The 13935-nt window shown below is 43.4% G+C and overlaps 1 protein-coding gene across 4 annotated transcripts in view; it reads left to right on the forward strand.

The window, feature by feature from the left end:
• LOC149316991 (uncharacterized) overlaps positions 1–13935 on the forward strand; it is a 124064-nt gene that overhangs the window by 20509 nt on the left and 89620 nt on the right. For 2 of the 4 annotated variants that reach the window (XM_089516630.1, XM_089516632.1), the window contains exons 1-2: positions 36–305; positions 486–690. In XM_089516630.1, coding sequence (XP_089372756.1) covers positions 184–305; positions 486–690 — 327 coding nt within the window. In that variant the 5' untranslated portion in view covers positions 36–183. Of the gene's footprint in view, positions 1–35; positions 306–485; positions 691–13935 lie in introns of those variants that run through there. The other 2 variants (XM_089516633.1, XM_089516634.1) reach the window with 1 other exon arrangement.

A 13935-nucleotide genomic window follows, 5' to 3' on the forward strand; every position in this document is an offset into this window, starting at 1 on the left:
ACGTCCCACTCTCTCTTATCAGTGATGCTTTTTGTTTCTTTAAGTTCACAAAGAAAAAGGGCATTATGGACACCTTTTGGCAGGTGCTTCAGACAGAACTTGAGCAAATGACTTTTGGGGGCTATAACAGCATGACCAGTAACTTTCTCAAACTCTGCTTGTGACCTTTGTTAACAATCTAGTATGCTACCTCTCCATATTTATCCACCCCTGAAGCGGAAGAATTGTACATTATCCCAAGAAACTCAGGAGCCTAGGTTTCATAAGCTCCATTGTCTTACCCAGTTAGAGATCAGGTACAAAAGGTAAACCACAAGAAATGAATTCCATGCAGTTGTATGTGATTTTGTAAGATGATGTTATGTATAGATCAAAGGTTTGCATTGCTAAAATTTGCCCTTGGCTAATTATCATTCATTGTTTCTCTAGGTATTAAATTCACCTTCATAGCAATATTTTCTTTTTCTTTCTGTCTTTTTATGCAGACAACAAACAAGAGAAATTGGAAGCCATGCCTATTCGATGAGGTGTGAAACCGCAATGAATAAATATGTAGTAGGACGCCATTCCAAATTCTTTAAGATAAACCGGATTGAAGAAATCAATACACGATACTACAATAGCAGGGAAGACAAAATAGGTTTCTTCCATAACTTGGAAACAGCGCAGACGTTCACAGCTGAGGAAGAGGTATGTGGAGGGGATGACATGTTTTCATCTACGTGCTTCTCTCTAACTATAAGCATAGATTATGAAATGTACCATTAGGTGCCTATTACCTTTTGTATAAATTTTACTATTGTTCAGCTATCTCTAGGCTGCTCCTAGTCAAGTGCTGAGATGCCATGAGAGCATGCAAGAATGTTTACAAACCTTCTGTGTGTGTATGTGGGTGGGAGGGAGATGAATTAGTCATGGCATTTTATTGGAGGACATTTTATTGTGTGTGCCATGTGCCCTGCCTTGCATCCTATAGGCCAGCTAGATTGTCAGATGCTGTGGAAAATACTTTTACATCAGTAGAGTTGTACATCTTCTCAGCTTCTGTACATGGAATTTTGGGAGAATGTGAATGAAAAAGAGAACCCAGTCCTCTTCAGTAAGGCTAGGCTTGGACCTTGAGATCACTAGAGTAGAAGAGGTAATGATGACATCTAGGTAGAAGATGCCAGTCTGGGGAGAGATGGAGCTATAGAGAGAGAAGAAGCAGAAATGGTGCTAAAGTGGAATGCTGATCCAGACATAAAGAGTAAAGGTGTTGTAGAGGAGTGTTTTGACATATGTGACATAAATACTGTATACAAAAATGAAATGGAACTAAACTTAAATGCATAAAATGACTGAAAGGTGTCCAACAGGATGGGGTGAAGAAGTGGCACTGAGAGCTAATGATCTCAGTTTCATCTGTGATAGAATTGGGACAAAAATGAATGCAAAGGTAATTTTGGGTTAACATACTAACTAAGGGTTGTTTTTCTCTGTAGAGTCAGCTGCTTGATCATGGTCATTTGAAAACTCACATAAATACTTTTGAATAGGGGGTGTCCATTTTAAATAAGAATGGTGAAGCTCATCCTTAGCAACAGCCATAGGGTTCCAGTATGGCTCATTCCTGTTCCCTATGAAACTACCATTTGGTTGTTTCCCTGCTTTTGTACACATTTTCCATTTTCCATACTGAAAGCCTGTCCTAGTTGCAAGTTTGGTCTTAGTAAGTAAAAGCCTTAAGCAAAACATGCTGGGAGTTTTCATTTCACTCTTTTGCATTAGGCCCTGCACCCACTGAGGGGCTGTAGCTATGGGATGAGTAGGGTGTAAATGAGGGTGTTGCCCCTCAAAATAAGTATTGTGTCACCCAAATGAATTATTTTCTTCCATACCAAATTTCTAGCATTGTAGAAACTTTAAACTACAGCTGAGTGTTTAGAAATAGAGCTTAGGCATTAAATCAAAATGAGCATGGAAAGATGCAAAGGAAGTACAAACACAGCAAATATAAGAAATCTATATATGAATAATTTTCGGTGTCTCACTCTCAGTGATGCTAGAAATGTGGGCCTCATTCCCACTTACAGATAAATTGGTGTGCGATCTAAATCGATGGATTTATTTGCATCAGATCGTGGTTTACACTACACTTGCCCCAATCACATTTTCTGTCATTTTCTGCCATCAAAATAACCCACTTGTAGTTCCCATTCACGAATGAATAGATTCAAAACGAGTCAGTTCCAGCTGGCCAAAGGGGAAATTTGAATAGATTCTGACCCATTTATGGTTCACACCTGCGTGGAATCTATTTATTGAAAAAGAAGTGGAAAAAATCTTCATCAAAAAGACGCGAGTTAAATGGGTTTGGAGCATAGCTTCCCTCTCAGAATTGCTTCACCAATTTGGATTAAGTGGGAACCAGGGTTGTTTGAACCATTTCAAACCGATTTGCGATCCAGTTTCAAAGTTAGTGGGAACGAGGCCCAGGTAGGGTTGCCATATCCCTCCGGGGGGTGGGACAATCCTGGTTTGGGCGGTGCCATCCCGGTCCAGCGCGGCGCCCAAACCGGGACGGCCCCGCCCACCGCGGCCACCTCAGCCCCCGCGTCAGCTCCAAGGCCTTGCAGAGGCCTGGGAAGGCTCTCTGCGGTTGGAGCTCCAGCCGCGGAGACGCTCCCTCCCGGGCCCCAGCGAGGCCTTGGAGGCGGCTCTGTGGTCGGAGCTCCGACCGCGGGGTCCTCCAAGGCCTCTGCGAGGCCAGGGAGCAGGAGGAGGCCACTTCCCACCACGGCGATCGCCGCGATGAGCGGCGGCCCCCGCCTCCTTCCTGGCCTGGGAGCCAGCCCAGGCTTCCTCCCAGACCGGGAGGAGGAGGAGGCCGGCTCCCACTGTGGCGATCACCGCGATGAGGGGCGGCCCCCGCCTCCTTCCCAGCCGGGAGCCGGCCCAGGCTTCCTCCCAGACCGGGAGGAGGAGGAGGCCACTTCCCACCACGGCGATCGCCGCGATGAGCGGCGGCCCCTGCCTCCTTCCCGGCCTGGGAGCCGGCTGAGGCTTCCTCCCAGACCGGGAAGAGGAGGAGGCCGGCTCCCACCACGGCGATCGCCGTGATGAGGGGCGGCTCCCGCCTCCTTCCCGGCCTGGGAGCCGGCCTAGGCTTCCTCCCAAGCCGGGAGGAGGACAAGGCTGCTTGGCACCGTGGCGATCGCCGCGATTCCAAGCCGCCCCGCGCCCCTTCCTGGCCTGGGAGCCGGCCTAGGCTTCCTCCCAAGCCCGGAGCAGGAGGAGGAGGACAAGTTTTAAAAATGTAGGACCTTTTTTAAAATTTCCTAGCCAGGAAATTTTTTAAAAAAAGTCCTACATTTTCAAACCTTGTCCTACATTTGTCCCGGTTTGGAGGTCCTCAATTATGGCAACCCTAGGCCCAGGGGACTGAAGGAAAAATTCATTGGGAGGCAAAGTTTTTAGGGGAGCATTGCTCTCCTTCTTCCCCCAACCCCAACCCAACAGGTATTTCCCTGTATGCACCATTGAAATGCAGGCCTTGGTAACTTCTCAAAAACTAAGGCGGGATACAGACTGCCCAAAAAGGGTGGCCTGCCACTGCCTCCTTTTCCGCCGATGGGAAGCCGCAGTCGATAAACTGCACGGTTTCCCACCCATGGAAAAAGAACCCTTAAAAAGCGGGTTCTTTTTCCGTTGCACTTGCGATGCCTGTGCAGTCGCTAAGTGTCCATCGCGTCAAAATGGCGGCGCCCATGTGTACAGGGCACCGCCATTTTGACATACGGAGTATGTACTAGGGTTAGGGAGCGTCTGAATGGTGTGTGCTCCCTAATCCTAGTATCGCCGCTGCCATGCTACATTTTGCTGGTATGTATCCCGCCTATGTTTGGTTTTCGAGATGAAAGAAGTTCCCCTTTCTTGGTTTAAAATGGGATTCTTTTCATTTGCAAAAGTAAAGCATGTGTGTTATTAACCCAATTTGGTATCAGAATCATGTTGGATTAATTGCTACAAAGCAAAATAAATAAACAATTAAAAAAAAACACCACACTTTTATCTTCCTTTTTCTCCATTCTGACTCTGGTCAAGGACCAAAATAATATCTTCTGTTCTGTTGAAAGCTGCCACTCATTTTGGTCCACTATGGTGCAGCAGAAATGGAGATGCCAGAGCAAATGAAAAGTTGTGAACAGATAGGCACTGGCCCATATCTGCTAGCTGTGAGCAACCTGAATAAATCCTTCAGCACAAATTTGTTGCCAACAGGTTGTGCAGTCTTAGAGTGCTATTTCTGAAGTTGCTGACATAATGTGTATTTTGTATATATTGGATTGTTTTAAAGGGCAAAAGAAGTTCTTTAAAAAGACCTTCCAAGTCAGCTGCCTGTTAGAAAGCGGGAAGAAATTCATCTCACTCAAGGAATAGCTGTGTAACATGCCCCTAGATGGCACTCTCCTCCATGTTGTGAGCTCCACAAAATACTACCGTGTAGAGGTTGAGTCTCCCTTATCCGGAATTCTGAAATCTAATACTCCAAAATCCAAAATTGTACATATGTGGCTTTGTGATTCCTTTGATTTCTGATGTTCTGCATACACAAACTTCTTCTTCTTCTTCTTCTTCTTCTTATTATTATTATTATTATTATTATTATTATTAACCTTTATTTATAAAGCGCTGTAAATTTGGTTTCATGCACAAAATTATTAAAATATATTTCGTATAAAATGATCTTCAGGCTTTGTGTATTAGAGTATATGAAACATAAATGAGTTTCATGTTTAAACATGGATCCTATCTCCAAGATATCTCATTATTTATATGCAAATATTCAAAAATTCGTGTGTGTGTGTGTGTGTGTGTGTGTGTGTGTGTGTGTATATATATATATATATATATATATATCTGAAATCCCAAATACGTCTGTTCCTGAGCATTTTGGATAAGGAAGACTCAATCCTTATTTCCATTAATTCTGTTTTTCATCCCATGTGATTAAAAAGGAGCAACTCATGGTGTGATCCTTACTAGTTAGTAGGTACCACAATGATTCCCCTGACTTACGTCCAAGTATATGTGTTGTAGTGTTGTATTTGTGGCGTGCTGCACGTGAGCCTGTCTTTCAAGAATGTTCGGAGACTTCAGCTAGTCCAGGGAGCTACAGCCAGATTGTTAACTGGGTCTGGCTACAGGGATCATTCAGCTCCCTTGCTTCAATAGCTTGACTGCCAGTCTGTTTCTGGACACAGTTCAAAGTGCTGGTTTTAATTTAGAAAGTCCTACATTGCTTAGGTTCAGACTGTCTTTCTATGTATGGGCCTGCCTGGGTTTTGAGATATTGTGGGGAGGCCATTGTCTCTGTTCCACCACCCTCAAGGGTACATCCTGTGGGAACATGTGCAAGGGCCATCTCAGTGGCAGCTTGAAGACTTTGGGATTCTTTTCCTAGGACTTTCCCACACGTGGACCTATGTGCATCCATCCCAAAAATGGTTAAAGTGGTGCCATCCCAGGAAAGCAAGCCCATTTGCTATTGGTTATCACACACTAGACTACAACAAGGGGTTAAAGGCACATTACTTAGGGTCAAATTCGAATTTCGCTAGCAAAAGGAGACAAACAAATCCCAATTGCCAGTGTAGAAATACCTTTTTCTGTTCATGCTCCAAACAAGTGCCCCCCATGCCCCAGAGAGGAAGGGGGAACCACGAGGGGATACTCTTTGCCCCAAAAGCCCCAGAAACTGTGTGAGAGGGAGGCAAAATGAGGCTTCCCTTTGCAAACTCCATAAAACCACACACACACATACACACACACACTCACGAGAGAGAGAGAGAGAGAGAGAGAGGAGGGAGCTGGGTCCATAAACCTGCCTGATTGCACAGAGGGCTGATTCTTCCTGATGCCCTCCTTTTCTAGGGCATGTCCTCCACTTCTCCCTCCTGTCCAGGAGGACTTCCAAAACGTCCTCTCTCTGCCTTCTCCCAGCAGCTGTGCCCTTAATTAGAGGAGGAAAAGCAGCCAAGGGGCCTAAAGAGGGGAGTGTGTGTGTCCCTTTAAGGGAAGAGAGCACTCTCTCCCTCTTTGGCACAGCAAGTCACCCTGGGAAACGAAGGCATCCAGAGGCTTGCATTTCCACACGGTTGGCATGATGCAAAGGAAGTAAATTCGCAAGCAAAATGGACATGTAATGGACGGTAAATTTGCGAATTTGCTAATTTCTTGACTCACCTACCATTGTCTCTAGATTCTCTCTGGATTTCGTGTAGCGTCATGTGATGAGCAGGTGTGAAGTTATATCTAAAGCCCTGAATGACCCTGCATTGCCCCCACTTTAACCTTCCAATTTTCTTCCTGTGTTAAAGTCCCTAGAAGGGTTAGACTGGTGTCCTTCCTGTATCCTTCTGAAGGTAGCTGACAATCTTTTTGTTACAGAAGATCTTTGAAGACTGATTGCTCAGGGAGAAAGAGCTTTCCATACTATGCTACATTGTTTACACTTGCCATTGTTTTAATGGTCAAGATTTAGTTCTGTTATAGGCTGCAGATGCACTGCAGAAATAATCCAGGTTGACACCAATTTTACAGCCATGGCTCAATGCTACAGAATTCTGGAAAGTGTAGTTTGTTGTGGCACCAGAACTCTATCTGACAGAGAAGACTAAATGTCTCACAAAACTACAATTCCTAGAATTTCATAGCACTAAACCATGGCAGTTAATGTGGTGTTAACTTGGATTGTTCCTGTAGTGCAGATGAAGCCCTAGTTTAATTATTTTTTTTAAAATTTGTGTGTGATGTGAATTTTTAAGCTCTATCTGCTTTAACCTCTGTAAACCTTGAGTCCCAGGACTGGGGAAAAGGTAGGAAACAAACAAACAATATGGATCATAATGGTTGACTGTCAGACTTCAATTAATCAAATAATCATTACCCCATTGAGGTGGAGCAGGGAAGCAGTGACTCTCAGTTCCTCCAACATCTGAGCATTATAAGATGGACAATTTTGCATTCCAGACTAATAAATTATGAACATGGTAACAGCACAAATACACACTGTGGTTTAAATTTCCTGACATTTCATCCTGAAGCCACTGAGACTGCTATGAGTGCAGCACAGTTATGCAATAATTTTGAGCAGATACTGGATACTCTCCTTGATGTCACTGATGAGAAATTTTTTCAGATATTAATGCATGGTGTCTGACTTTTAAAATAAATTACAATATACAGTATTGCACTACTTTAGATAGATTATACATGATCAAGTAGAGGTGCCATAGATGTGCAGCCTTTCAAACGTAATGAAGGACTCCTCATGTTCAGATAGTACCTACTTTTTTAATATTGGTACCAATTGGCCATGCTGCTGCTATAGTGTGTGTTCAACTTATTCCAATGTATGGTGACCCTATCATGGGATTTCTTTTGGTAAGATTTTTTCAGAGGGGGGTTGACATAGCCCTCATCTGTGTATGAAATTAGAGATTGGAAAAATAGTAAAACAAATGGAAAAAAATTAAAAATAATTAAGTGTTTCTTGAATGATAATTACAAAGCTAAAAGAAGAACAATGCAACAAACAAGATAATTTCAGTATTACAATGGGAAAAAAATCAAAATGGGTAAATAAAGAGCAAAACTGAAATTAATTTGAAGTTTAAAGCAGCTTTCTCCAACCTGGTGCCCCTGTCACAGAGACAGCACTTTACAACTGCCATTATCCCAAGCTAAAATAACCAATAGAGTTTCATTCTTCTGAAGTTGGAGCTCCACCACTTCCACCAATGCTACATCTATTGTAAAGTTTTCCTTTAAAAAAAACAAACAGTAGCCCATCTGAGACATTGTATAGGATCTAGCGGATAAGTTGCAGCAAGAGCTATAAAGTGCTGCAACTGATGCTCACAAGCCCCGGCCCATTTGAGAATGTCAAAGTGAATTATCTCCTAAGCGATGCTCTGTATCTGTGGGCCTCAGCACCTGTTTTATGCTTGTCACTGGGCCATCACACTGTTTCTCTTATAGGCACAAGGCAAGCACATTGGTGGCTGTCACAGTATTTCTTCCAGCCAGCAGCATATCCATGTCACCCTTAGGGTAGGCAGCACTGCCTGAACTGAATTAAGGCCACTAACTGTGCCCTGCAAATTATTTCCAGTAATGTCAAGGAACCAAAGCCAATCTTAAGATTTTCCCTGATGGGTCCTCTTTGGAAAGGCAAAGCTTTTTCAGTCTGTGACAGCTTCTGCTTTTTAGCCTCATTCCTCTGGCATGTTCTTTGGACTATTCTATTAAGCCATGGAAGAGCAACGAAGACAGGGACACCTGAAGACATGCAGGTAGTAGAAATGCTTTTAAAGAGGGTGGATTCCTTTATGGTATAGGCTTGCTGGCTGATATAGAGCAACAGACTTGAATGAGTGTACAGTAGGTTAAGGCAGCCTGCCCATACTTCAAGAAGGTTATGTTACAGGTCTTATCTCCTCGAGCCAGCAGTTCCCATCACCCTGGCCATGCTGCTTGGAGTGATGGGATTTATAGTCCAAAACATCTGGAAGGCATCTGGTTGGGGATGACTGGGTGGAATGTTTTCATACCATTCAGTTGGCCCTCCTTAGCCATGGCTTCTGTAGCCACAACTTCAACCATCCACAGCTTATTTTTGAAAAATCCAAAAAGCAAACATTGATTTTGCCGTTTTATACAATGGACACCATTTTACTGTGCCATTGAATGGGATAATCATCCATGGATTTTGGTATCCATGGAGTGTGTCCTGGAACCAACCTCCAGCAGATACCAAAGGCTCACTACAGTCTTAGTATTCATTTCCTACATTTTCCTAAAGATGTGTATGTTCTTTCAGGTTTGTTTCGAGTATTTTTGAGTATTTTTAAAAAGCAAAGTAAAGAAGAGATAGATAATACTATAATAGCCGGTATTAGCACTGTAATATCAGTCCTCCTGTGATTGCATCTTTTTACCTGCATGGTAATGTCTTAAATGTTGTATCCTTTCACCTTTATGGTAATCCTCGCTGCTCATCAATCCATGATGCATCCTGTAGTGACCTCTGCTGGGAGAGGCAAAATTTGTAATTGTTAAAGTCTTAGTTGTATGAGCATCAGGTTAAATCACTTCCTGAATTCACCCACACTCATATTACTATCTGATCTTATATTCTATTGTTACTATCTGAACTGATGTTACAGTGTGCTTTCCACTGGAAAATATTTTTAAAAATAATGTTGCAATCCATATCAAGGGCATTCCATTCTTTTCTCATTACTCAGGAGTCTTATCATCACTTCCCCCTTCTTTTTCACAATCTGGTTCGTTCTCCATGGGATTACCAAGCACAATATGGTTTTAATATGGATTCATTTTGATTCCATAGTGAAGGACCGATCTGCATGTAGATGGGATGAATTCACTTAAGAAATAATTGTAAAGAATTTTCCCTCAGGTGACAGGAGAAACAAATGCATGTGAATAGGATTCCTTTAGCATAAGGCAGGAGTAGACTGTGTGTGGCCCTCCAGAGGTTGTTGGACTATGTAGCTATCAGCAGTCTCAGCAGCATATCCAAGAATGGAATGATGGGAGTTGCAGTCAGAATAGTGCTGAACAACAACAAGTATTGGGGTCTATGGCACTTTGCCCCCCCCCCCCAAGCTCTCACCACAGTGGGTGGCAAGGGGCTACCCTTTCTTCCTCCTCTTCCCCACCTCTTCCTCCGCTTCTCCTCTTCCCCCCTCCCATTGCCACTACCATGGTTCAGACTTGCCATCTGCAGATGCTTAAATCTGTGGGTGGCAAATCCATGGATATGGAGGGAAGACTGTATTGCAGAATGTCACAAGTCCACTTCAAAGAGGATCATGACATGCAGGTGTTAATAAAATGCTGTAGTATATAAAACTCCACATGTTAAATTCATAAAATATATAGTGGGTTTTTTGATGATTTTAAAGTGATTTCACTGTGGAATTTAGCTCAACTGGGACAAACAACCAGAAAGTGTTCATATTTGAAAGTCTTCTTCCTAAGCAGGAAGCTGCCAAAAGCTTTTAAAATAAATATTAATTTTTAAACCAGACACTAGTTGAAAAATAAACATTAATGGATCCAGACAATAGATCTTCTCTAGTATCACCTTTGATGTTGATCTTCCCCTACTGTCCCCAGCATATGAACCATAAATTAAAGAAAGGTTAAGAAAAGTATAATGGCCTAGAAAACAAATATTGGTTTGGACTTGGACTTACATGTAGGATGCATCTGCACTGTAGAAATAATGAAGTTTGACACAACTTTAACTGCCGTGTCTCCATCCTACAGAATCCTGGGATTTGTAATTTTGAGAGTTACCAGCACTCTTTGGCCCCATTCCCACTGGGCTATAAAGTGACGAATCTTGCTGCAAGTCAGACTCGGAGCGAATTCCTGAGTCGTATTTGAATCATGTCCATCGTTCCCATTACAAAAGGGAGCAAACAAACTCGGTTTTTCTTGACCCATGTTCTTGTTCCCGTTGATATTTCTCCATTGTATTTTCACACAGACTTTTTTATTCCCTGTTCCCATTGCCTGTCTGGAACCCGTTTTTCCTTTTTTAAGCTGTCAATCAAGCACTTAGGTGATTAGACATCACAGTGATGTCAGCTGCTTCGATGTGTTTTGACGTGGGCTATTTTTGTTCCCTGTTCCCATTTGCGTCTTTCAAACCTGTTTTTCTGTTTTTTTTTTTCTTTTTGTGTGGTCAATGGATTGCTGAAGTGCCTGAGCGCTTGGGCTGCCCGGCGTCATTGAGATTGCCACCCAGACGCTGGAGCGCTGAGGTGCTTAGGCGCTCAGCAAAATCAGAAAAAGGGGAAAAATAATAGTTATAAAAAGGGTGTGCAGTGGGTCTCCTCACACATCAATCTATTTGGAGCGAGGGGGTGGCAGGGGGGGCGTCATGCGCTTACCATGTTTGGAGGCCAATGGAGCAATTTGCAATGTTCGGACACCCAACAGAGCGCCTAGGCGATCAAAAGCTTCACTTTAAAAAAATTGTCTACACACGCGATCGCCTTGCCCTGCTTCCCACTCCACCAGGGGAAAGGCTATGCGAACGGCGGGAAATGGCGCCGGGAATGCAGGAACGAGAAGAAACCGGATGACACTCCCCAGGATAGCCCCTTGAACATTGCTCCTCCCCTCCTAAAATACCGATTCGGACACCCTATCATTCCCATTAGTTTGCCCTGGATCTGACATGGCAGCTGCAAAAAGAATCACTGGAAAAATGCAATCAGGATAACCCGGGTTATCCACCACTGATTTGGGTTTTCGCTGGAGAAATCGATCAGAGTAGCATTGAACGCGAGTTCAAAGGGAACGATGTCCCTATAATCCGATTCTTGATTCACTTTATAGCCCAGTGGGAATGGAGCCTTTGACAGAGAAGGCTAAAGACTTTGTAAAACCAGGCTTACATAGGATTAGTGTTGCCAATTTCTGGGGAATTCCCTGGAATCTGGAGAATTCAATTAATTTCTTTCCAGGGAGTCTGGCTGAATAATAATAATAAATAATGGGGTATTCTGGGGATTTTGGATTTTGGTAAAACATTCCAGGGAATATCTTCGAGGTTTGTTGGCAACACTGCACAGGATAGAGTGCGCACTTAAAGTGTCAAACTGCATTATTTCTACAGTGGAGATGCACTCTTAGAAACTTACCACACTTGTCAATTGTTTTGGGTCATTCAACTTGAAAAATGCTTTTCCTGTACTTGGAAAGGCAGTGGAACAGCAATGCACACTTTCACACTTTCAGTGCATTTGTGTTTTAATGGTGTTAGTTCCCATATTTCCTTTCTCACACCTGAAATAGGACAGTCCCTATTTGCTCCACCTCCTGCTCTGTGATTGGCCCTTTAAAAAAATCCAGGAAGTCATAATCGTGTGTTTGTGCAACATTAGATAATGTTGATATTCTGGAACACCACCCCATTCCCCACCTAGATCAGGAAGACAAACCCACACTATACTATTTTTCTATGTTTTCCCCAGTAATCTAACACATGCCTTCTTCTGCTTCTGTATGTTACTTTTTAAACTTTTGTATATTTAGTCTTTAAACTGTCCCTGAACTCTGTGATTTTTCTGTGGATTAATCTTGAATTATTATTATTATTATTATTATTATTATTATTATTATTTATATAGTGCCTTTCCAACAGATCAAGGCAGTTTACAAAAATGCATAAATAATTACATAACAAATACACAACTAAAAATTTATCCCCTTACCTTCACTAAATACAGTTAAATTAATTACATTAAAATATATTAAAATATACCCTCCCCTACCAGCCAAATGAACTGGCCCTTCTCCTTGTTCCCCCCAAAAGGTCAACCCCCCTCCCTTTGGTGTCGCCCCCACTGGTGGTCGGCCTGCCTCAGCAGGCACTCAGTCTTTATCCCCTTCACAAGGGAAACAGGTGTTCCTGGCTGGGTACCTGGGACCTGGTCCTGGCAGGAAAGCCAACAGTCGACCAGGTGAGATGGAGTATGCAGGTAGCAAGCAGCAAGTCCACATAGTAGCAGGAGGTACTACACATAGGGTTGCTGTAAGTCAGGACCTCCAAACTGGGACAAATGTAGGACAAATGTAGGGCAACATTTTCAAATGTAGGACATTTTTTTAAATGGAGGACACGCAAAAAAATTGAGGTTTTTTAAAAAATGTTAATATAAATGCATGTTTTTTAGGCATGATCAAAATGGAGGACATTCTGGCATTATTCCTAGACAGATGGCAGAAATGTACTTGCCCTCGGGTTCAACAGTACTTCTCAGAAGTATGTACTTGGTCAAGGGACTGTGGTTTTTCTTCACTGCGCATGAGTTTGTAAAAATCACAGCAAGTTACATTGACCATGCCTCAGAGGCTTGTTGATATCAATATCACCATCATGATCATCATCATCATCACCATCATGATCATGATCATCATCATGATCATCATCATCAACATCACTATAATTGTCCAAGAAAGGCAGACTTGTTAGCATTTAAAGCGCCATAAATACACGGAAAATGCACTTGCATATATTTAATAATAAAAAATAATGGGAAAAAATAAAAAACAAGGCAGGGGTGTATATATTTAATAATAAAAATTAATGTAATAAAATAAAAAACAAGCAATAATAAAAATTAATGAAATAAAATAAAAACAAGCAATAATAAAAATTAATAAAATAAAAAACAAAAAATAAGTATTTTATATTTTTAAAAATCAATTAAAAAAAAAACCCAAGGCAGACCTGAAATGGCCACTGACTCACCTTTCCACCTCCTCCTCCTCTTCATCCTCCTCCTCCTCGGCGCAAGGTCTCCTTGGGAAGCCCCGCGCGAGGGTGTGCATGTGGAGGATGTGCGCGCGCTGCCGCTGGCCCATGCTGTGGCCGGGGCGGCGCGCGCAAGGGAAGAGGAGCCCATCCCCTTTGGCCAGCTGGCCCAAGGGGACAAGCTCCTCTGTCATAGCCCCGCGCGCGGGCGGGAAAGCCCCGCTGCGGGCGGTGCGGTGGTGGCGGCGGCGGCGGCGGCAGCAGCAGCGGCGGCGGCAGCGCAGGCGAGGAGGAGGAAGGCGGCGCTGCCCAGGAGCAGGAGGGCGGTGCTGCCCAAGAAGAGTAGGAGGAGGAGGTTGGTTGGCGGCCAGCTGCATTAGCGGCCGCAGCAATGGCCGCATGAGCAGGGCTGGCCTGGAGGCGGGACAAAGGCCGGGGTTGGGGGGGAACCGGACTGGGGCAGGCAGGGGGGCCCCAAAAGCGGAATTGTCCCGGGGGCACATCTCTTTCCTGGGGTGGTGAGGTGGTCTGTTGTTCTCTTCTCTTTCTCCACTTTGTGCTGGCTCTAATGTAATAAGATTACATTAGAATTG

The sequence above is a fragment of the Sceloporus occidentalis genome, unplaced genomic scaffold, assembly GCF_023333645.1.
Source record: "Sceloporus occidentalis isolate IW3139 unplaced genomic scaffold, rSceOcc1.0.p SCAF_3, whole genome shotgun sequence".
NCBI lineage: Eukaryota > Metazoa > Chordata > Lepidosauria > Squamata > Phrynosomatidae > Sceloporus > Sceloporus occidentalis.